At 37.9% G+C, this 23,320-nt stretch overlaps 1 protein-coding gene across 25 annotated transcripts in view; it reads left to right on the forward strand.

Moving 5' to 3' along the window:
* tab2.L (TGF-beta activated kinase 1 (MAP3K7) binding protein 2 L homeolog) overlaps positions 1-23,320 on the forward strand; it is a 102,565-nt gene that overhangs the window by 49,681 nt on the left and 29,564 nt on the right. For 18 of the 25 annotated variants that reach the window (XR_005961253.1, XR_001935749.2, XR_005961252.1 and 15 more), the window contains 5 exons: positions 8,991-9,180; positions 11,017-12,505; positions 15,465-15,625; positions 17,070-17,163; positions 19,583-19,663. Coding sequence is in view for 21 of the 25 variants with exons in the window: in XM_018263155.2 (XP_018118644.1) it covers positions 9,079-9,180; positions 11,017-12,505; positions 15,465-15,625; positions 17,070-17,163; positions 19,583-19,663 (1,927 nt within the window). In the remaining 4 variants the exon portion in view is untranslated. The remainder of the gene's footprint in view (positions 1-8,990; positions 9,181-11,016; positions 12,506-15,464; positions 15,626-17,069; positions 17,164-19,582; positions 19,664-23,320) is intronic. The other 7 variants (XM_041562831.1, XM_018263149.2, XM_018263153.2 and 4 more) reach the window with 1 other exon arrangement.

Genomic DNA, 23,320 nt, shown 5'->3' on the forward strand with positions numbered 1-23,320 from the left:
AATGCAATATTATTATATATGTAAAAAAGAGTTTAATTTCTGGTGTCAGTATCTCTTTAACCTCATGGATTGTAGCAGCCATTGCAAAAGCTTACAGTGCAGCAGGCAGGAAGGTTCCTCTGGGGTTGAAAGCCCACTCTACTAGAGCATTGGCAAGTTCCTGGGCGATGGAAGCCAGAGCATCACCAGAAGTCATTTGTAGATCTGCAAGATGGTCTTCAGTCAACACTTTTATAAAACATTATAGGCTGGATGTCCTTGCTTCCCAAGAAGCTAGATTTGGGAGAAAAGTGTTGCTAATTGTGCATTTTGCTGAATAAATCATATTTATGTTTCATGGCAAGCTGTGTGGTGGTCCCTCCCTGTTATCAGCTTTGGAAGCTCCCATTGGTGAATGCATGCCATGGGTGACTAGGAAAATAGGAAATTGTTTATTATTCACCGTAATTTCTGTTTCCTGGTCACCTTCCATTGCAACATTCACCATGGAATTCCCACCCAATCGGACAAGCTTTACAACTAAGACCGGTGAGGAGGGGAGGGACTGTCCCGTTTAACTTTTTGGAGAGAGGTCCTGTCCACTGGCCCGGAGGGAGATTAACCCATTGGTGAATGCTGCCATGGACGGTGACCAGAAAAAAGAAATTACGGTGAGTAATAAACAATTTCCTGTTTTTCATTTAGGTGACTGTACGCCACATAGTTTGTTAAATCTATGCATATTGGGCATCAAAGTTTCAGTGAACCCCCTGGCATTCATATGTAGGATGTTTTGTCTTGGTACCTAATTCTGTGTGGAAGATAAGATGCTAGAAATTGGAAGCTTTGAGTCAATTTTCAGGTATTTCATCAAAACTGACAATTTTGGGAGAGCATCGCGACTCAGTAGTTAGGGGTAAAAAGACATGGTTACCCATTTGGGATTCAACAGAATGTGTACTTTCTAAATATTGGGGTGTTAACTTGTTTTTTTGCGTTTTTACCCTGAAAAATGCAGTAAATGTGTTGATTATTCAGTAGCTAAAGTGATTTCTGGGACAATTTGTATGCGCTAACTTCATTTTGGGGACTCTAAACGGCATATACTTTAATGCCCATTATGCATAAGATCACGAAACTGTTCAGTGGAAGCCTGGCATTCATATTTGTCATGTTTTGTCTTGGTACCTTATGCTATGTGGGAGATACGCAATTGCAAATTAAAGTTTTGGTGTGATTTCTTCAATTTTCATACATTTTTATAGAAATTACTTTGCTCAGTAAAGATTTGATGTTTGGTACTTTGGAGAAGAAAGACATGGTTTACCCGTTTCAGATTCGGCAAAATGTGTAATTTTCAAAATTCTATGGTTTCCTGGGGTAAACTTTCCAGGATTTTTTTGTTTTGGAATATATAGTATGTCATATTCTGAGTAGTGATTTGAAAATTCGGTAATTTACTGCTGGGAGTTTTTGATCTATAAAAGTCTGAAATCTCCATAAAACTATACATATCTGTTATCCGCACGTTCGAGACACTTTAGGTTTTCCAAATCAGTTGAATTTGTGTGCATAAAATAAAATATTTTTATGGTATAAATCCCTATATCATAAAAAATAGTAATTTTTTGGTATTTAGAGCTCTAAATCTTGTTCCAGAAGGGGGGGGGATACACAAAAAAAGCTCAGGTTTTCCTAATAAAAAAATGTATAATTTTCCTAGGTAGAATAGAAATCCCCTCTAGGAAATGCCCCTAAAGTGAGAGAGCACAATATGTTAAAAAATCGGCTGGCACTGAGTCGAAATTAAATGGGAAATTTTGCTTGCACTTAAAGGGTTAAACTGCAGCACAAATACTGAAACCTCCTTGTGGACAAATGGGAAATTTGTGAGAAGTAATGTGAAAGCATGAATACTCCTATATAAAGCACATAAAAATACATAGTTAAGATGGTTTCATTTCTGGTATCTGTATCTCTTAAGCTGGCCATAGATGTCGAGATTTTTAAAAGATCAGATCCTGATCCTGATGACAAAAGTTCTCTTGAGGTTTCATATGACTTTTTTTGTTACAGTGGTTAAATAGATAAAACATTCGAGAAGTGCAGTTATGATATAGTTACATTATACATCCTGTAGAAAATCAACAGTCCACTGATAAGCCCTCTTTATAAGATGATCCTTGTTTGAAAGCCTAAAAAGGTTTCTTCTTATTTTGCGTCTTATGGAAAGGACGGGGTTCGTTTATATGGAGGGCTTCTTGGTAAACTGCTGATTTATTTTGTATGCACTTGTATGAACAGGAATTATTAAACCACTTTAATTTCAGTTTCAGATTTTGCATCGTTTACTTCAAGAAATAATAAAAATACTTATTTCTTAATTGTCTTTTCAATTGTAAGCTCTTTTGGGCAGGGATCTTTCTAACTCTTGTATAGGTTATTCGTTATTTTCTTGTTTATAATCTGTATGTTCATTGTATTCACCAATTTATTGTACAGTGCTGCAGAATATATTGGGGCTTTATAAATATGTGATAATGATAATTAAAACAATAGGCAATATGTATGTTGTGTCGAAGCCCTTCCATATATATAGATAGATAGATAGATAGATAGATAGAACTGGAAATGCCGGCACAGCACGTATACTGGTATAAGGTGCCTGGGTGCAGAGCTATGTATTAGTATTTGCAATGGCTCAAAAGAAGCTAGCATTAGTATTTGCAATGGCTCAAAAGAAGCTAGCACACACAGGACTTATGGAGAAAAAAAGGTTTTTATTTTAACAGAAAAAAACTAACGTTTCAGCTAGGTCCCTAACCTTTCTAGCCTAAAGGGGCTATATATAGCCCCTTTATTGGCGCTCCCTATAGATGTTCTCTGTTCCCTGTCTGTGTTTCAAATGAGGGGTGGACTTTTTTTGCGAAGTCTCTTGTATCAGCACATTAACAGAGCATTTTATAGTGTTTCTGTAAATTTCGGACAATGTATGCTTGTCGTGATCCTTCTCCCAGTTTTGCACAAATTTCAATGTTTTAATTGGGGTTGTATCATACAAGTAGGACAGTGCTCCCTTGGTAGTGATCTGCTGGAGACCTAACCTCTCAAAGTCTGTTGGGAGGGAAAAGACATTTCCTTTGAACTTCAATAAAGTGTGTTATTTGTTAGTAGCGTAACCATTCTCCTTGTGGGGTTTTATATGTTTCTTGTATATGTATCTTGTATTTGTGAAAACAATAGCAATTTGTCTGGATGAGCGAATAAATTGTAGTTAGTTGGGATTGTTCCCACCAAGAGAAAGCTCGGGATATCTTTCCAGGGGGAAAGTCCTCATTATTAAGTAATGAAGTGGCTGGGTTGTGTGGAGAATATAAATGATACACGTCCTTCTTTTGGGACCACGCTTTCATGGAGTGTGCAACTATTGTATTATTTAGTGCTTTGTTTGTTGAATTTGTAATCCAGAGCAAGTTCCTTAATGTGAATTCAGAAAGAGTTTTGCTCTATGTGGACCCACAAAGGGGTGTCAAAGGTCTGATGCCAAGATATTTGGGTCAGCTGGCCTGCAAATTAGGAACCTTTTGGGTTTGGGATACCCAGGCCTCCTTTATAACAACTGTGACAGGCAGTAGTAAAGTTCAGTCTGGCCATCTTTCCATTCCATACAAATTTATTGAAAGCCTTTTGCATAGTGTCTATTAAGCCCTTTGGGGAATAAGTTGGTAGGGTGTGAAATAAATACAGAAGAGGAAGAGCAGGCATTTTTAAAGCTGTTACTTTTTCCCAAGATGTTATCATTGCTTATACCTTATGACTTATTTTTGTGTAGTTGTCAGTGGCCAGTGTTGCATATTTTGCAGATATGTAGGTCCCTAGGTATTTGATTTCGGTTGCCAATGAAACTCAACATTTATTTACAAAAGCTTATTTTGGTGGTCTGGGAGGTTAATATTGAGCGCTTCCGATTTGGTTGAATTCACTTCTAGTCCTGATAGCTTAGCATATGTAGAAAGTGTGTCATACAGGAATGGTAAGGAGGTCATGGGCTTAGTTAAGGTTAAAACAATGTCATCCGCATATAGGGCACTCTTGTATTCAGTTTCCCCAACTGTAACCCCTGATATTTTATTGTTAGCTCTGATCGCTTGCGCAAGTGGCTGGATCGCTAAGGCAAACAGTAGGGGGGCAGTGGGTATCCTTGCCTAGTGCCTCTCTGTGTCGGAAACTCTGTGGAACTGAAGCCCATATAATTAACTCTCGCCCTGGGGGGACGGTATAATGCTGAAATTATTTCTGAGAACGACTGAGGGAATTTAAAGATTTTCAAAACCTCATACAAAAAGGGCCAAGAAATGCTATCAAATACCTTTTCCAAGTCTAGGGAAAGAAGCATTTGCAAAATTCGGAGTGCTCGACCCTTCAAGAAAACCCTGTGCAGGGTATCAGGTGCTTACTCTGGTTGACCCTTTCCTGCCCACCGGGTCTAGCATACAATGTAGAAAGTAATCCAGCAGCACAATGATTTTTGATGTGATAAGTGATATTGTTTTTTCAGCCCAGTGGGCTAAACAATAAACAAATAAACAATATCACTTATCACATCAAAAATCAGTGTGCTGCTGGATTACTTTCTACATAGGGAAAGAAGCATTGATAGAGTTCTGTTTTTTTTCTGGCTGCATGGATCAAATTGAGAAAAGCTGCACATTAGTTTGTATGAGACACTGAGACGCAGCCATGTTAGATAAAGTGGAAATTCAAACTGGAGCAGCATCATCAATACTTATGCGTCTCAGTGTCTCATACAAATTAATGTGCGGCTGGCATTCACACCAAGTCCACCTTTATTTCTTTATGCTTCATTTCGGGGAGGGAGGGGGGAGTTTGAGAAGGAGTGAAAGTCTTCATAAACAGGAGACCGTACTTGTAAAAACTACGATGCTGGCTGCAGGGGGAGGGCTGAGTCATGGGAGAGAAGGAGCTTGTTACAGTCTACCTATCTTTCCACTTTTCTGGATGGGAGGGGGAGGTGCAGAAGGACAGCAGCTTTGTGTGAAACCATGTTTTAAAAGTTACAAAAGTATGGAGGCAGCCAGGAGGGGGCTGGCTGCAGGAAGGGGCTGGCTGCAGGAGTGGGCTGGCTGCAGAGGGGGGCTGGTTGCAGGGGGAGGCTGACTGCAGGGGGGACTGGCTGCAGGGGGGCTGACTGCAGGAGGAGGCTGGCTGCAGGGGGCTGACTGCAAGGGGGACTGGCTGCAGGAGGGTGGGACTGGCTGCAGCTTGCTCCATCCCTGCTCATTCCCCACCTTTAGGCAATTAGGAGAGTGGGGGATCCAGTTGCCCGTTGCCCCTGGGGCGCAATCGCCCAGGGGCCCTAAGATAGCTGTAGGAACGTGAATTCTACGTGTCCTGCTGCTGCCTGCACTTCCTATACCCACTGCACCGCCCACTAACTGGATCTTCACCGAAGACGTCTGCCTCCTCTTTGTGGAACCCCCCTCCTGCAACCGCAGATGGATTGTCATGCATTTTCCAGGTTAGTGTTACATTTACACACACAAACACACACTTATTACACTGATACACATTTACATTCACACTAACACATACATTTTTGGGGATCGGATCACAGAACTCACACTTGTACCCGCACACATGCGCACATAATGTAATTTTGAGAATTGTACACGCACATACACTATTTTGTGGCTTTTTTTTCTTATTGCATCATTTGTTTTTTTGCCTGAAAAATTTTTTTTAATTGCCATTGCGAATAGCGTACCATACTGCGCAATACCTTTTATGTGTTATTTTTTGTGATTATATTGCAAATTTGATGATTTTGGTGCATTTTTAGCAATTTTATTGCATGTTTAGCTATTTTATTGTATTTTCAGCTCTGCATAGGTGTTGTACTCTTGTTTCTGTCCGTAAAACATATTTGGCCATGCTAAAATATTCAAACAGTGATTATGACTGCTGCTTAAAAAAGCATTGATTTTTATGGTTTTATTGGATTTTAGTGATTTCGTGATTTTAGTGATTTTATTGCATTTAACCACTGTTCTTTGTTACTTCGTTTTGCCCATGTAAATTTTGTCTACTATATAACCATTTGGGGGTCTCTGTGAGCCACATGGTTTGGTAAATCTATTCATATTGGGCATCAACGTGTTCCTTAGACCCCTGGCATTCATATTTAGGATGCTTTAGGGCTACAAGGCACAAGGTCTTCAGATCTGACACGCTGAGAGGAAGCGAATGTGACAAGACAGATGCACCAAATATAATGTAAGTAATAGAAATATCGCACCTAGAAACTGCATGCATCCTACGGCTGTCGGATGAAGACGCAACGTGCGGCATTCACATCCAACAGTTGTGTCGTGACGGATGCATGTGGTTATTTCTATTACTTACATTATATTTGGTGCATCCGTCTTGTCACATTCGCTTACTCTCAGCGTGTAGGATCTGAAGACGTTGCGCCGAGTAGTTCAGCCCCTATGCTGGTACATGAATGTGGGGTATATAATGGGGTAAAACGCAAGCTTTGTGATGATTTTCAGAAATTTAATAAAAGGCATTATGTTTAGCATAACTTTGCAGTTTGGTAGTTTGCAGTAGAAAGAAATATTTTTTACCCAGTTTTATATTGGTCAGAATGTTTACTTTCAGACAAAATATGGTTTTCTAGGGTCTCCATACTGTTAGGGGGTCTCATGGCACATAATACACATACTGGGTGTTTGTATTGTAACCGTCAGTGGGGGTCATTTATCAACACTGGGCAAATTTGCCAATGGGCAGTTACCCATAGCAACCATTCAGTGATTAGCTTTTTCTGACACCCAAAACTGCTTAAATGTGACATGTTTCTCTACCACCAATGGCACTCTTTGTGTACCATTAGGCTTAATGTAATGAGACGTTAAGCCCATTAATAACCAAAGGCACACATTTTTTGTGAAAGAAACAATGCCTTTTCTCCCAAAATTCAAACATGGATAATCAGGTTTAGATTAATTGGTTATTTAGCTGAATCTTTTGCAGAGGTTCAGAATTAGTCTGATCTTTACCCCAGGTCAGCAACACCATGCAGTGTCGGACTGGGGGGCCCGGGGCCCACCGGGACAGCTGTCTAGGGCGCCCCTCTGGCCTCCCCGTCCGGCCCCTACTTTGAAGTGCGCCGGCGCGCACGCATTCTGGCGCGCTCAGCGCGCACGCACGATGCTGTACTCGCCGCATCGGCGCATGCGCAGGCTGCGCGGCGCAGTTTTTCCTTTCCGATTTGTGAATGGAGAGAGGTGGTCTGGCCCGGTGGGGGCCCATGAGGGTCGGGGCCCACCGCCGGGCCAGTCCGACACTGACACCATGGTCCTGTCAGGAAAGCATTGACTAAAAGGAAAACTATACCCCCAAACAATGTAGGTCTCTATAAAAATATTTTGCATAAAACAACTCATATGTAAACCCTGCTTCATGTAAATAAACCATTTTCGTAATAATATACTTTTTTAGTAGTATGTGCCATTGAGTAATCCTAAATAGAAAATTGCCATTTTAAAAAATAAGGGCCACCCCTGGGATCGGAGGATTCACGGTGCACACAAACAAACCAAACAAACAATACGTTAGGTCACATGAACTGTGGGATTTTTGTGCTTTATTACCTGGCTGCTCAGAGGGGTCAACCTAGGACTTAATATTTTATATTTCGTTGGCACTGCTTTTACAAATTCTAATGGAAAGGGACCCTTGGTAGTGGGGACCTCTCACTAGTAACACATTCGCTGTGAATGTGGTCTCTCTCTGTCAGCACTTATGTCAATAGTTTTACTTTAATTTTCGTATTTACTGCGGGACAAACCAGGTATATGCCATGATATAATTTAAAGAAATAAAAAAAAATGTTTCCCTAATTCTCGCCAATTCTTACAGCAGAGGGTGGACCATGTTTTTTTGAAAACTCCAACAATATGCAAATTATGCAATATGCAAATTGGGATTCGGTTCTGCATTCTGCCGAATCTTTCACGGAGCAGTACTTTTTGGGCACATGATTAATGAAATGATCATATGCAAATTAGGGGTTGGAAGGGGAAAAAAGTTTTACTTCCTTGTTTGTGCCAAAAAGTCACGCGATTTCCCTCCCCACCCCTAATTTGCATATGCAAATTCGGTTTTGGTTCAGCCGGGCAGAAGGATTCGGCCGAATCCTGCTGAAAAAGGCCGAATCCTGGATTCGGTGCATCCCTAATTATTTACCAATCTCTGTCTATACTTGACTGGGAGAATGTGCAGAACTGACAGGCTTACTTTTCTCACAAGCAGCTTCCACAGTAGCAGTTGGTGTGAGGATGCTATTCAGCATGGAAGAGGGAGGGACTTTGCTAGTTGACATCATAGCTAGTGAAAAGCCACTCCCATTCAGCAGTAGCTTGAACTGTCTCTCAGAGAAAGCACCCTCATTGCATTTAGTAATATGTCATTTTAAAAAAAAAGTTAAGCATTTCTGCTAAAGAAATATGTTTGAAGATATTATTTCCACCTCAAGTATCCATTCAGAGAATTTTAATTTCGCGATAGATCCCCTTTAATTATATATCCTTATTTGAACTGTAGAAAGAAATACACTTTTATGTTCCCATTCATGATTTTTGCTGTTTAAGTTAAAAAAAAGTATAGTCTTTGATTTTAAAATATTGTAGCCATGCTTAATCAAATTATATGCTTTTATACTTTTGTTTTCTAACAATGGTCCCTCCTAGTTTTCTTCTGTACTTTGTTCATAAAAGGCTGAACTGTTCTATGTTTATTAGATATATATGAACAGGGGATTGGCATGCCACAAAGTTGCTAGACATTTTCTGAAACACAATATAGGGACCACATTTTTTAGTTACAAAGGGAAGAAAATGACTAAAATACTCTTTACATCTTAAATTTTTATTCAGTATTATTCAATATACATTTTTCCTCTAATTTAATGCTTTGCTCCTTCCTAGCAGAAGATGGTTGCTCAGAATAAAATGAATTTGGCTTCCAGCAAGGCCTAGAACTGTCTAAGAACAGTTCTACAGAGCCATTAGACGAATGGCCCAAGGAAGCCCGCAGGTTGACTTTCAGGTTTTACATAACCTGCGGCAAAAATTCCCAGAGGTGCCTGAAGTTGTTGTTTCCCGATGCATGCAGCAGGTTAGTGTTTTCATTTTTATTGAACAACATCTTTCTCCTGGAGATTTTTGGCAGGCTTTATAAATACATGTTAATAATAGTTTAACAATATCAGTTCCTACAAGGGGTATTAGAACTCTGCAGACAACCAAAGGAAGGCTGCTCCAGCCAATTACAGTTTTATAAGTCTCTAATTCACTAATTTTCAGGTACATCGCATAGTATTTTAATTGGTGGTAAAACACTAATTTCAATTTATCTTAATTTTTTGTATGTTTTTGAAATTATAATTTTGGTGAGCAATTCTCTAGTTTGACATTCAGCAGTATCTGGTTGCTAGGGCCCAATTTACTCTAGTCAGCAAGCAGTGGTTTGAATGAGACACTGAGAGATGAGTAGGAGAGGGCCTGATGAGAAACAAGTAATAAAAAGTAACCGTAAAAAGTGGTTTTTAGACTCAATTCACAATATTTTGTCCCACAAGTCTTTGTTTTCCCAGAATTTCAGTGCTCGATGCAGAGTTAGTCTCCACAATTGCACATAATGCAGCAAAATGCACACTGTTGCATTGCATGTTAAAAATGCCATTAACGTTTTTTTTTTTATGAGACTGCTGTCGATACCCTGGAATTGCTGTGAGATAGCTTCAGGGTTTTCCAGCCTTATTATGTGCACTTGCGCACGGATTTATAGAAGGCTAGATGCACTCTTGCTAAGCATTGCTGCAAGGATCGTTTTTTTTTGTGTGAAACCTAACGTGACTTGCATTTGCCTATTTGGCTTTCCTATGGTAAAGGGGCAGAAAATAACATCTAAAAATTGCCCAGATAATGCTTTTGTATTGTTTTCAGTGGTTGAATGAATGCATTTATCTGTCCATTTGCTAAATATCAACTTTCTATAAAATCAGTTATAATAGAAGGGTGTGATTTTAGGGTATTTTAAGAGCTTCCAGTTGGATTTATGTAAAAAATGCATAGACATCTGTGTAAAAGTAGATTGCTACGAGTAAAAGACAGACTATGATGGTTTCCTTACAATCTGTGCAGTTATGTATGTGTTTTTAAATTTATTTTCAGAAGTTCAGATACTGTGTATGAATCTTTTACATATAAGCCTATCTGATTGAGCTCATGTCTGAAATAGGGGTATTTCTTAATGGTCTTCAACTATAAACTTCCTTAGGGCAACCCAAGTAGCATCATGCATCCTGAGTCTTAAGGCTGGATTCCACGAGCGTTTTTGGTCGGATCGACGCACGCCGACAAAATGCACGCGACAAGTCGGATGGAGTTGCACACATGATGATATAATTGGACTGAATGAAAAGTTGGAGGTAACAACTACATTACATCCGACTCGACACGATTGTCGGTTGTGGCGCAGAAAGCAGCATCTTCATCCGACAGTCAGGCCGTGTAGTTGTTAACCCCGACTTTTCATTCAGTCCAATTATTTCTTCAAACGTGCAACTCCATCCGACTTGTCGCGTGCGTTTTGTTGGCGGGCATGGATCCAACCAAAAACGCTTGTGGAGTCCTTGGTTGTTTTGATAATGGGTACTTTATAACGGATAAGGTATAATGGGTTGAATGCAGATGAACTCTTGTATTTTATGGATATTCAAAAAAAGATGCAGGTTGGTTGAAGGCTGAGGGCTATTTTGACAACAATACTATTAATTAAAAAAAAAATTCAAATAAAAATAGTGCAATAATATGATAACTATATCTTTTAATGTATAAATGAAAAGAAAAGAGGTTGACTAGTGGAAACAAGCTAATACATAATACCTTTAATACTATTTATTTCTGCTTTTTTTTCTTATTAATCGGCTTTCCTTTTTTATTTTGGCAGAATAACAACAACTTGGATGCTTGTTGTGCTGTACTGTCTCAAGAAAGTACAAAATATTTGTATGGAGAAGGAGACTTATCTCTTTCAGATGATCCTCGAATTGCGAGCTTAAGAAATCACATGACTTCTCTGAATTTGGATTTGCAGTCACAAAACGTGTACCTTGATGGAAGGGACGGCACTAGGATGAATGGAAACAGCAGGACTCTAACTCACAGTATAAGTGATGGGCATCTTCAGGGAGTTCAGTCCAGCAATGAACTGTATGAACCCGAACCACAAACTGCACCTGCTCATGTTCCTGCTAGCTTTAATGTCTTTGGAATGGCCAATACCATTAGTTCTTCAAATCATGGACATCAGTTTGGGCTACATTTAGGTAGCAAATGGTCATCTGCTTCACAGACACCACGGTTTAACCCTATAATGGTGACATTGGCACCAAATATCCAGCCTAGTCGTAATACTCCAACATCATTGCACATTCATGGTGTTCCTCCACCAGTTCTTAATAGTCCACATGGAAACTCTATCTATATTAGGCCTTATGTTACTTCTCAGAGTGGTACATCTCGACAGGCACAACAGACACCAAGTTGGGTGTCTCATAATCCAACACAACCACAGCAGATTTATCAGCCACCGCAGCCAAACCCATGGACAACTCTTCCTACTTATTCTACACCACATACCTCATTGCAACAGCCATCCCAGTCTAGTATTCAAGGCCACCAAACCTCTCATGTCTATATGCCCATAAGTTCTCCAACAACTCCTCAAGCACCCATGCTTCATTCATCTGGCAACAGTTCCCAACCATCCACACAGTATAATATTCAAAATATCTCAACAGGTCCCAGGAAAAACCAAATTGAAATAAAGCTTGAACCACCGCAGAGGAGTAATTCATCAATGTTACGACCTGCGTGTTCACGCAGTTCAGCGAACCCTGCCTCTATTAACAATCACACCAGAAACCAACCCACTGTTTACATAGCAAGCCCTCCAAGCACAGATGAAATGATCTGTCGTAATCAGCCTAAGGTCTACATTTCTGCCAATGCTCAAAGTGTTGATGACCAGGTAATCAGGAACTCGCCTACAGTTTTCATATCTGCAAACCCTGGGGCAACAACTACATCCAGGAATATGTCTGGTCAAGTAAGCATGGGTCCTGCTTTTATCCACCACCACCCTCCCAAAAGCCGAGCACATGGTAACAGCACATCAGCCACATCTCCACGTGTGGTGGTAACTCAACCCAACACAAAATATACTTTTAAAATAACTGTATCCCCTAATAAACCTCCTGCAGTTTCTCCAGGGGTAGTCTCTCCAACTTTTGAGCCTACAAATTTGCTTAACCTTACTGATCCATTTGCAGAATCAGAAGGTATGCAGCATCTTACAGACCCTATTTTAGCATCTGATAAAATAAGTGAAGCACGAAAATTAAGCGCGGGATCGGATGATGCAGCATATACACAAGGTAATGAGATGCTCAGAATAACCTTTAGTTGTTTTGCAGTTAGTATATTTTGAATGCACTAATCCCTGCAGAACATTTGATTCTAAACCGAATGTGTCTTGCTTCCAGGGAGACGTGTATAAACTGTTTACTTATATCTAGGTGGTTCAACTCTTAAAACTCTCTCAAACTTTTAATCCAAATTATAATTTCAAGATTTAGCATGCCATGGCCCTTTAAAAACTCGAATTTGACTATTTGCCACTTAAAACCAGACAGGCGAGGTCGAGGGACCAATTTGTTACTAGCACTTCCTGGCTTGATTCAAGTGTAGTCAAATTCTATTCGAGTTTTTGGGGCGGTAATATTTGTTTGAGTTTTATATATTCCATTTTTTTTATTAAATAACCCCCACCATTGAATTTCTAGTATATTAAAATGTATTATAGTTAAAAATAATTCACATGAATTTAAAATTCGACAATTTGATAATTTGCCCCTAAGTGTACGTGGGTTTTTGTGCTTGGGTGTACGTGGGTTTTTGTGCTTGGGTTTAAAAGTATCTGGGTTCATTTTATGTACAGATACCCTGAATATAGGATTTTAGAGTTTTTTTGATTTGGACAAACAGTGTTCATATGACTTGACCGTGCCGTTTTTTTTTTTGTTTAAAACATACACTAACTTTTATATTCCATAGATTCAATGTATTTGGCCAAACCTTTTATGGGTCTGCTGTACAGCTTCCCAAGTATAACAGCCCTATCCATCTAAAATATAAAGCCTATACAAATAAAACAAGTAACAAAGGGAAAGCAAAGGAACAACAGAAAGGGGTTCTTTCACGGGAACCGGTATTTTGTGTTTTCCCCCCCAAAGAACAACAGTTTACATTGTTGCTCCAACACACACAAGAATTACAGGTAAAAGAATACTCTTGTTGGTTCAGGAATAACATTTTGTAGGTGGAGTGATTTATTTTTAATATAAACAATTTAGAAATAAATAATCTTGTATAATTTAGAAATAAACTACACCATAAAAATCATGGTGTGGAACAAGCATCTATCATTAGCTTTAATGTTGCTTTCTCAGCCTTTTCGATGCTTCTCTGTATCACAGATTTTATTCTTTCCTAATGGATATTCTTAAAGCGCTGGACTCAAATATTGAAACTAACAAGTTAGCCTCATTGATAGTTTTCCATCAGTGCCACCCCATTTAATAAGAAAGCAAAGGCCATGTTGCCCTTTATTTGCAGCACTTTATATGGCAAGTTTTCAGTGACATCCAATGACCTCCATTTCAAAAGGTGGCCATAGACACACAGATAATATCGTACAAAACTAATTTGCATGTATGGAGGGAAAAGAGCTGACCCATATCAGCAGAAGACTTGGATATCGGTTGCTTGTCGATCGGGCTGGACAGAAAATTTTGATCGGGTGCCTTTGAAGGCACCCAAACATCGGCCATTGTTAGTGTTAAATCATCAGATACAGGTAGAATTCTATTGTTTCTACCTGTATACCTGACAATTCAGCTCTACATGTGTGTATTGAAACAAACAATATTTCTTTGAAAGATCTTTTCCAAGAAAGATAGTAATTGTTACGTCTATGGCCACCTTTACAGTTCCTTTCTGTTTTGTCTTCATTCTCAGTATATACAGGCCTGTTCACAAGCTTAATGGTGTGTCTGGTAGTGCTTTTTTGGTTCCTGTATCTGTGGCTGATAACAGTTGTTTCTTTATCACTTCCTTGTGCAGTGTTCTCCCTGGGCCCTTTCTTGCTGGTAGCACTGCACACTTTATTTGCAGAAACGTGCACTCCTGTCAGCTGTTGCCTTGGGAGAGGTGGGGGAAGTCATGTAAATATTTATTGTATCTGTTCCATCACTTTTTTTCTGGGGAGAGCACTGTTGTGACTTGTAAAGTTGGGATATATATGGGATATTCTGAGAAGTGCTGTTACAGGCTCAAAGAAAATACATTCATGTGACTTTCCTCATTAGGTAGTGATGTTCAGTTTGTACTGCTTGAGTGTTAACAGTGCTACTTCAGTTAGCTGTTCAGATCTGTGACCAGGTTTTCGGAACATGGGACATTTTGTTGCCCACAATCAGTTTATTCTACCGGCAATACATCCCTAGTTTCCTTCCCACCGGCAGTAATGTCAGGTGCCAGAGGGAAATCCTAAGGAAAGTGGATATATGTTTTTCTACTGGCATTTCACATTACTACCGGTGGGAAGGAAACACGGGACATTTTGTAGCCCGAGGTAGCACAATTTACTGTGGGTGACAAAAAGTCCCATGAGCTTTAAAAAAAAAAAACAGTCAAAAAAATCATGTGCGGAATCGACACTAATGAATAAGTATTTTCTATTTTTACCTATTAAGAATTTTAGTACTTTTCCCACCATCAGATGATTGCTCACAGGTGGTTAAGTGAAAGATAATATGCTTTACATGGGTTTCCAATATGATATGTATGAGTAATTTATTCTATTGTTCAACCAATTACAGAAATAATCCAAATTTTTAAAAAATATTTACTTTTTCTCTTTATTAATAAAACAATCCCAACTTAGATTTAGTTAATCTGTATTGGAAGCAAAACAATTGTTTTGGGTTTATTTACTGTTAACATGCTTGTTTTAGTAAACTTAAGGTATGGAGAGCCAAATTACAAAAAAATCCATTATCCAGAAAAAACACAGTTCCCATATGTGTATTGGCTGGTATAGAAACCCAAAACATAATGTACAACATGTCTGCCCTACTTCTTTAGTTAAGCTTTAGTTCTCATTTAAACATTGATCTCTTTCAGCACATAAAAACTAAAAAAAAGCCCTATATATTTTAAAACCGTAAAAAACAGTCCCAATGGCTTTATAATTTGTTTATCATGTGCAATATAACCAAATCCTCTAATTTGTACTACATCTGTTTATATTAAAAACTGAGTATGTTTCTTCAGCTTTACTGGTACATCAGAAGGCAAGAATGGAACGACTACATCGTGAACTTGATGTGCAAAAGAAAAAACTTGACCTGCTGAAGACAGAGGTCAATGAAATGGAAAACAATCTAACAAAAAGGCGCCTAAATAGATCAAATTCTCTTTCACAAATTCCTTCAGTAAGTCAATCATGTAGATATATGGGTATGTTTGCCATTGTGGTGGTATATATATGTTGTCTATAACTGTTAAATAAATGAATACATTTTATAAAACACTTTAATAATGTGCAATGATGCCACATCCTGGATGGAAGTAATTTGCCTGCATATTTTGTATCATCTGCAAACACAGATACCATTGCTGGCAATGCCCACTTCCAAGTCATTAATGAACAAATTAAAGCTGACTCAATAACCAACTAAAACCCTTTTCAAAGCAGAGAATATACAATTGACAACCGCCCTCTTTAAACGATCTTTTAGCCAGTTTCCATGTACAAACAACATTACCAAGACCATCAGACCTTAGTTTAGAGAGCATTTATGTTGCATTGTATCAAAAGATTCCAAATAGAGAGAGATATATATATAGATATAGATATACAATACACAAAAGCCATGAATATCTTGTAAATTATATCCTTATAAACAGTGAGTTCTGATGTCATCAGTTATAAACGGTGAGTTCTGATGTCATTTCTGTTACATGACTCACTAAAACTTGTGTATTATAATAAATAAAGTACCCCCAGTTGAAAAATATTAGGATATTAGAAGTTACCTCGGAGTTCCATGACCTGTATAAAAACACTCGGCCTTCAGCCTCGTGTTTTTATATGGTCATGAAACTCCTCCGTAACTTATAATATCCTTATATTTTACAAGAGGGGGTACTTTATTATATATATAAAACTTAGTATAGCATGGACTTTAGTATTAACACATATAATGTGTTAATACTAAATAATGTATTGTCTTAGACGCAATTGACTGTACCACCTGAAAGGGGATTCCTTTACAGTCCTTCAAAGCAATCAAGTTTCCAATATATGTGTTATTTTTTTCTTACTGTTCTAAAGATAAATGATGCTCTACTGCAACAGGACCACCTTAGTTAGGCCCTGCTTTGATACTAAATCAGTCTGATTGTACTTCTACTGTACAGATCTCTGTATGCAGTAGGAAATAGCAAGTATGTTCACCTCTGGATGTGTATTCTATTATAACTAAGTCTGGTTGCACTGGGAAACCACAATCCCAATCTTATAAGCAATCTTAATAATAATAATAATAATAATAATAAACAATGTTAATGTGATGGCTATACAGGGTGATACTGCTCTGGGGGCATGAAAAAAGACTTAATTAATAAAACATGGTCTGTGTAATGAAAGTGATCCCTTAAATCACATTAGCTTTTCTCTTCTGTTTAGCAGTTTTTAGTTCACCTGCATTTATCTGCATTGTATGTAACAATGGACGTTAGTTATATTTAATGGTTTTATTAATGTTTTTTAATATACGTTGCAAAGTAGCTATAACATTAAAATATTGGGCCATTTTTAGAAAGTATATTTTGTTTTTGTTCTGAAATGAACATATCCTTTATCTATGTTTAAAGCTGGAAGAAATGCAGCAGTTAAGGAGCTGCAATCGTCAGCTGCAGATTGATATTGACTGTCTAACCAAAGAAATAGATCTTTTTCAGGCAAGAGGTAAGTTAAAATAGAGTTTTTATCATTAAAGTGTAATGAACACTGTGCTTTTGCATGGAGGTCTAATCTAAAGCAGGAGTGCCCATACTTTACTAATGCAAGGTCTACTTTTAATGGTAATGTCCCATTATCTACAGCACATCCATAAAAGCATTGTGTTCAATAGAAAATATTACTTAAATATTGATTAATGAGAAAATTTATTTTGCTATATTTAACAAACAACTATTTCTTATGTAACCTAATACATACCTGAATGAAAAGGAGGGTGAAACAGAAGGCTGATTTAGTCACACTTTTGTGTCCTGAGATATACTGATCACCAGATAAAGGTCTACTGGTAGATCCAGATCTACCTCTTGGACACCCCTGATCTAAAGGATATAAGGCATATTTAAAGTCACATGACTGCACAAATCTAAAAACTCTTAAAGGAGAAGGAAAATCTCAAAACAACATTATCCAAAAATCTCAGCCTTAATATAGTCAGAAACATATTTCCCTAGCTCAGCGTCCTGTTGCTTAGTTTGTATATACAATGCCAAAGTCATGTCACTGAATGCAGTACCTGTTCCAATCCTGTGCAGCATCCTTTTCTCCCAGAACAGAGATTTCCCAGGGCAAAGACATGCGCACTGCACAGCAGAGAGCTCCCTGACTTTTTTTTTTTTCTTTCTGTATTTGCATATTGAGCTCATGCTGCGTATGTGGTAAATTTTATGCATTGTTGGTTCAAACCTTTCCTTCTCCTTTAAGTATTAAAAGTCTTAGTTAAAGTGGTTGTTCACCTTTAAGTTTACTTTTAGTATTATGTATAGATAGAATAGAGAGATATTCTGAGACAATTTGCAATTCATTTTTATTTAGCTTTTTAATCAGCAGCTTTCAGTTTCAGCAATCTGGTGGCAAGGGTTCAAATTATCCTAGCAACTATGCATTAATATAAATAAGAGACTGGAATATGAATAGGAGAGGCCCTGAAAATATTAGTAATAAAAAGTAGCAGTAACTATAAATTTGTAGCCTTACAGAGCAGTTGTTGTTAGATGGGGGTCAGTGACCCACATTTAAAAGCTGGAAACAGTCCTAAGAAGATGGCAAATAATTTAAAACCTATAAAAGAAGAAAAGGGGCCAGTTGAAAAGTTGCTTAGAATTAGCCATTCTATAATATATTAAAAGTTAACGTAAAGTTGAACCACCCCTTTAAATGCAGTACCATAGAATTGCTAGTTGTTTTTAAAGTAAAAAAAATAAAAATAAGCCTTACAGTGCATTTAGCAGACAGGGCCACTTTTGCCAATGGGCAAGGTGAGAATCTTGCCTCTTGAGGGGAGTGGTATCAGAGCTGCAACCTCTTGATCATCAAATTCAAAATTAGCATATATCCTTTAGAAAACAATACAACCTTTTAGTTTCAAAATTCGATGTTGTCTTTGTATTATTTGCAATTAAATTGGGAATCGCCCCATTCTATTTTTATTTACATGTTCCAACTTTTTAGGAAACGGGTTCTATCATAGACAGCTGTCATGGGAAAGCTGTGAAGTCATGCATGAACGATCAAGGAACTCTGAACTTAACAAGCGTCTCCTCCCCAATGCTTTACTCTCTCCCTAGATTCTTTTCCTGGCTGATTGCTCAATGAACAGTACTTATGCTGAAATACTTTTTGCTTATTGTTTCAATGTTAAAAAATACTGTGGTATATGTTATTTCTTGAGCTTAACATGACAAACAGGGAGCCTGAAGCTACTTCATGTTCAGTCCATGTGAAGTAAGATAAGAAGCTAGATTATTACTAGCTGTTTAGCTCATGAGGTCCATACATGGAGTAGCTTACATTTCCAATTTGCCCGTTTAGCTTGTGAAATAAAAAAAAACAACATAGATGTTTATGACTAAAAAGGCAAAAGAACGGGGGTATTTAGCACTTATGATGCTTTAACCTGCTCAACCACACCTAACTGTATCTTTCATTCCAATTTTTACACTTCATGATGGCTTAATTTTTTGTTGATTTCCCAGCAAAGTAACATTTTTTGTAATGATGTGAGATTAGGTATACCCTATTTTATAATATCCAGGGCTAGATAACGGACAGTGTTGTGCTTATACCTTAGGTATTCAAGTGCATTTTCTTCATAACATCATTGTACTAATTATTAACTATTGCAGCACTATCTCTATCACTATTGTAAATGTTTATTTTGTTGTCCACCAGTAATATCATTTATTGCAGATGATAGATAATTTATATGCCAGTTATGTAGCCAAACAACCACTTTTGCCATATAATAATATACAATACACATCCTTATAAAAGTTTCCAATCAAATTGAAGGTTCTTAAATAACATATTTATATCTTTAAGGGAAATATTAGTGACCTAATGAATACTCAAATGTTTTCTTTTTCAGGACCACTCTTCAATCCTAGTGCAATTCATAACTTTTATGATAATATTGGATTTCTTGGTCCTGTGCCTCCAAAACCAAAAGGTACAGTATCTTATAGTGAGTAGGTAGAGATCCAATACTTGGATCAATGTGGACATGTTTTAGATTTTTTTTTTTGACTAAAACAAATTGTGTCAGACACTCAACCAGAAACTCTTGGAATATTTGTTTTGTGTTACGAGTTTAATTTGGTCTTAAAGTGCCTCTATACACTACATTGTTTAGTTATTTTGTATTCAGTACAGGTAATACATATATTGATGCAGTGTTATGGTATACATCTGCACAACCTATTTAAACAACAATTGTTCCTTCTATTAAGTATTCTACTTAACCTTTTAAATGCCACAGATTGTAGAATCTACATTCTGTGGCAAAGTGACTTGAAATACCAAAGATTGTAGATTCTACGCTCTGCAGCATTTGTAGGTTTGGGAACAGAGGAGCGGCTTGTAAAGCTACTCGCTCTGTTCCAACTTGTTCCCCAGCCCCAAGGCAGGAAACAAGTGGCCCCTGGGTCGCGATTGCCCAGGGGCCGCAAGGCAGCAGCAGGCACGTGCAGTATATTCGTAAAACCTATTTGGCCATGCTAAAATATTCAAACTTTGATTCTTTTCTGCTGACTGCTGGAAAAAAAAGCATTGATTTTTGGGGTTTGGTTGGATTTTAGTGATTTTATACCATTTCGCTCTGTTCTTTGTTACTTCGTTTTGCCCATTGAAATTTTGTCTATATATTCATTTTGGGGTCTCTGTGCGCAACATAGTTTGGTTTATCTATGCATATCCGGCATCAAGCTGTTCAGTAGACCCCTGGCATTCATATTTAGGATGCCTTTTGCTGGTACGTTACGAAGTGTGGGGTATATATTGAGGTAAAATGCAAGCTTTGTGACGATTTTCAGAAATTTAAAAAAAACCTTATGTTTAGCATAGCTTTGCAGTTTGGTTGTTTGCAGTAGAAAGATGTAATTACATGCTTTAGATTCGTCAGAATGTGTAGTTTTGGAAAATATATGGTTTTCTAGGGTCTCCATACTGTTGGGGGGTGGGTCTTATGGTGCATAATACACATACCAGGTTTTGTAGCAGTCAGTGTGTCATATGGAAAATTCATATGTACTATTTTCATTTGGGGGTCTCTGTATGCCACCTAGTTTGGCAAATCTTTTCATATCGGGCATCAAACTGTTCAGTAGACCCCTGGCATTCATATTTAGGATGCCTTTTGCTGCTAGACTATGAAATGTGGGATATATAATAGGGTAAAATGCAAGCTTGTGTGTGCCTATTTTAAGAAAAAATCGTTATGTTTAGCATAGCTTTGCGGTATGGTAGTTTGCAGTAGAAAGACATTTACCTGTTTTAGATCCGCCAGAATGTGTACTTTTGGAAAAGATATGGTTTTCTAGGGTCTCCTTACTGTTAGGGGGTCTTATGGTGCATAATACACATATCCAGGTGCTTGTATTATAGCAGTCAGAGTGCCATATACGTGAAAATTCATATGTACTATTTTCATGTAGGGGTCTCTGGTTGCCACATGGTTTGGTAAATCTATGCATATCAGGCATCAACTTGTTTAGTAGACCCCTGGTGTTCATATTTAGGATGCTTTATGCTGTTAGACTACGAAATGTGGGATATATAATCGGGTAAAATGCAAGCTTTGTGACTATTCAGAATTTCTTTTAAAAAAATCCTTATGTTTAGCATAGCTTTGCGGTTTGGTAGTTTGCAGTAGAAAGACATATTTACCTGTTTTAGATTTGTCAGAAGGTGTACTTTCTGAAAATATATGGTTTTCTAGGGTCTCCTTACTGTTAGGAGGTCTTATGGTGCATAATACACATACCAGGTGCTTGTATTGTAGCAGTCAGAGTGGCATAGGTGAAAATTCATATCTACTATTTTCATTTAGGGGTCTCTGTATGCCACATAGTTTGGTAAATCTATGCATATTGCTCATCAACTTGTTTAGTAGACCCCTGGTGTTCATATTTAGGATGCTTTATGCTGTTAGGCAAGAAATGTGGGGTATTTAATGGGGTAAACTGCAAGCTTTGTTACTATTTTCAGAGATTTTAAAAAAATTTGTTATGTTTAGCATAGCTTTGCAGTTTGGTAGTTTGCAATAGAAAGACATATTTACCTGTTTTAGATTCGTCAGAAGGTGTACTTTCGGAAAATATATGGTTTTCTAGGGTCTCCATACTGTTAGGGGGTCTTATGGTGCAATAATACACATACGGGGTGCTTGTATTGTAGCAGTCAGAGTGTCCATAATTTTCACATATATTTTCATTTGGGGCTCTATGTATGCCACCTTGTTTTGTAAATCTTTTCATATCAGGCATCAAACTGTTCAGTAGACCCCTGGCGTTCATATTTAGGATGCCTTTTGCTGGTACGTTACAAAATGTGTGGTATGTAATGGGATAAAATGCAAGCTTTGTGACTATTTTCAGAAATTTCAACAAAAGCATTATGTTTAGCATAGCTGTGTGGTTTAGTAGTTTGCAATAGAAAGATGTAATAAAAGATTTGTCAGAATGTGTAATTTTTGAAAATATATGGTTTTCTAGGGTCTTCATACTGTTAGGGGGTCTAATGGCACATAATACACATACCGGGTGCTTTTATAGTGGTAGCCAGAGTGTCATACTTGAAAATTCAAATGCCCTATTTGGATTTGGGGGTCTCTGTATGCCACATAGTTTGGTAAATCTATGCACGTTGGGCACCAACTTTTTTGTAGACCCCTGGCTTTCATATTTAAGATTCTTTATGCTGGTAATGATACGATGCTGGAAAGTTGAAACTTTGATGCAATTTTCAGGTTTTTCACCAAAACTGACAATTTTGGGAAAGCCTTGCGACTCAGTAGTTTGGAGCAGAAAGGAATGGGTATCCATTTTAGATTTGGTACAATGTGTACTTTCCAAAAATATATCGTTTTGGGGGTTAAACATATGTTTCTACCCCACAAAAAAATGCAGTCAATGATTTTTCGTTAGCTGAAGTTACCGACAAGACTATTTGTAAGCGCTAACTTCATTTTGGGGGCCCTAAATGCCAGATACTTTGGTAAACCTATGCACAATGGGCACCAAACTGTTTGTAGGACCCCTGGCAATCATATTTAGGGTGATTTGTCTTGGTATGTAATGATACATGTGCAATATGATGCTGGAAAGTTGAAGCTTTGAGGCAATTTTCAGATATTTCACCAAAACCGTACATTTTGCGAAAGCCTTATGACTCAGTAGTTTGGAGCAGAAAGGCATGGGTATCCATTTTAGATTCGGTAGAATGTGTACTTTCCAAAAAGATATGGTTTTGGAGGGGTAAACATATATTTCTGTGCATTTTCCCCCACAAAAAATGTAGTCCATGTGTTTATTTTTCATTAGCTGAAGTTACCCACAGGACTATTTGTATGCGCTAACTTCATTTTGGGGGCCCTAAATGCCAGATACTTTGGTAAACCTATGCACAATGGGCATCAAACTGTTCTGTGGACCCCTGGCAATCATGTTCAGGGTGCCTTTTTTGGGATCTAATACAGTGCGGGATATGCAGAGCAGCAAAATAAAAACCTTTGAAGTGATTTTTCAGAATTTTGATAAAAACCTCTATGTTCAGACAAGCTTTGATGTTTGGTAGTTAGGAGTACAGACCAATTTCCAGAACCCACCAG

Source organism: Xenopus laevis, chromosome 5L (genome assembly GCF_017654675.1).
Source record: "Xenopus laevis strain J_2021 chromosome 5L, Xenopus_laevis_v10.1, whole genome shotgun sequence".
NCBI lineage: Eukaryota > Metazoa > Chordata > Amphibia > Anura > Pipidae > Xenopus > Xenopus laevis.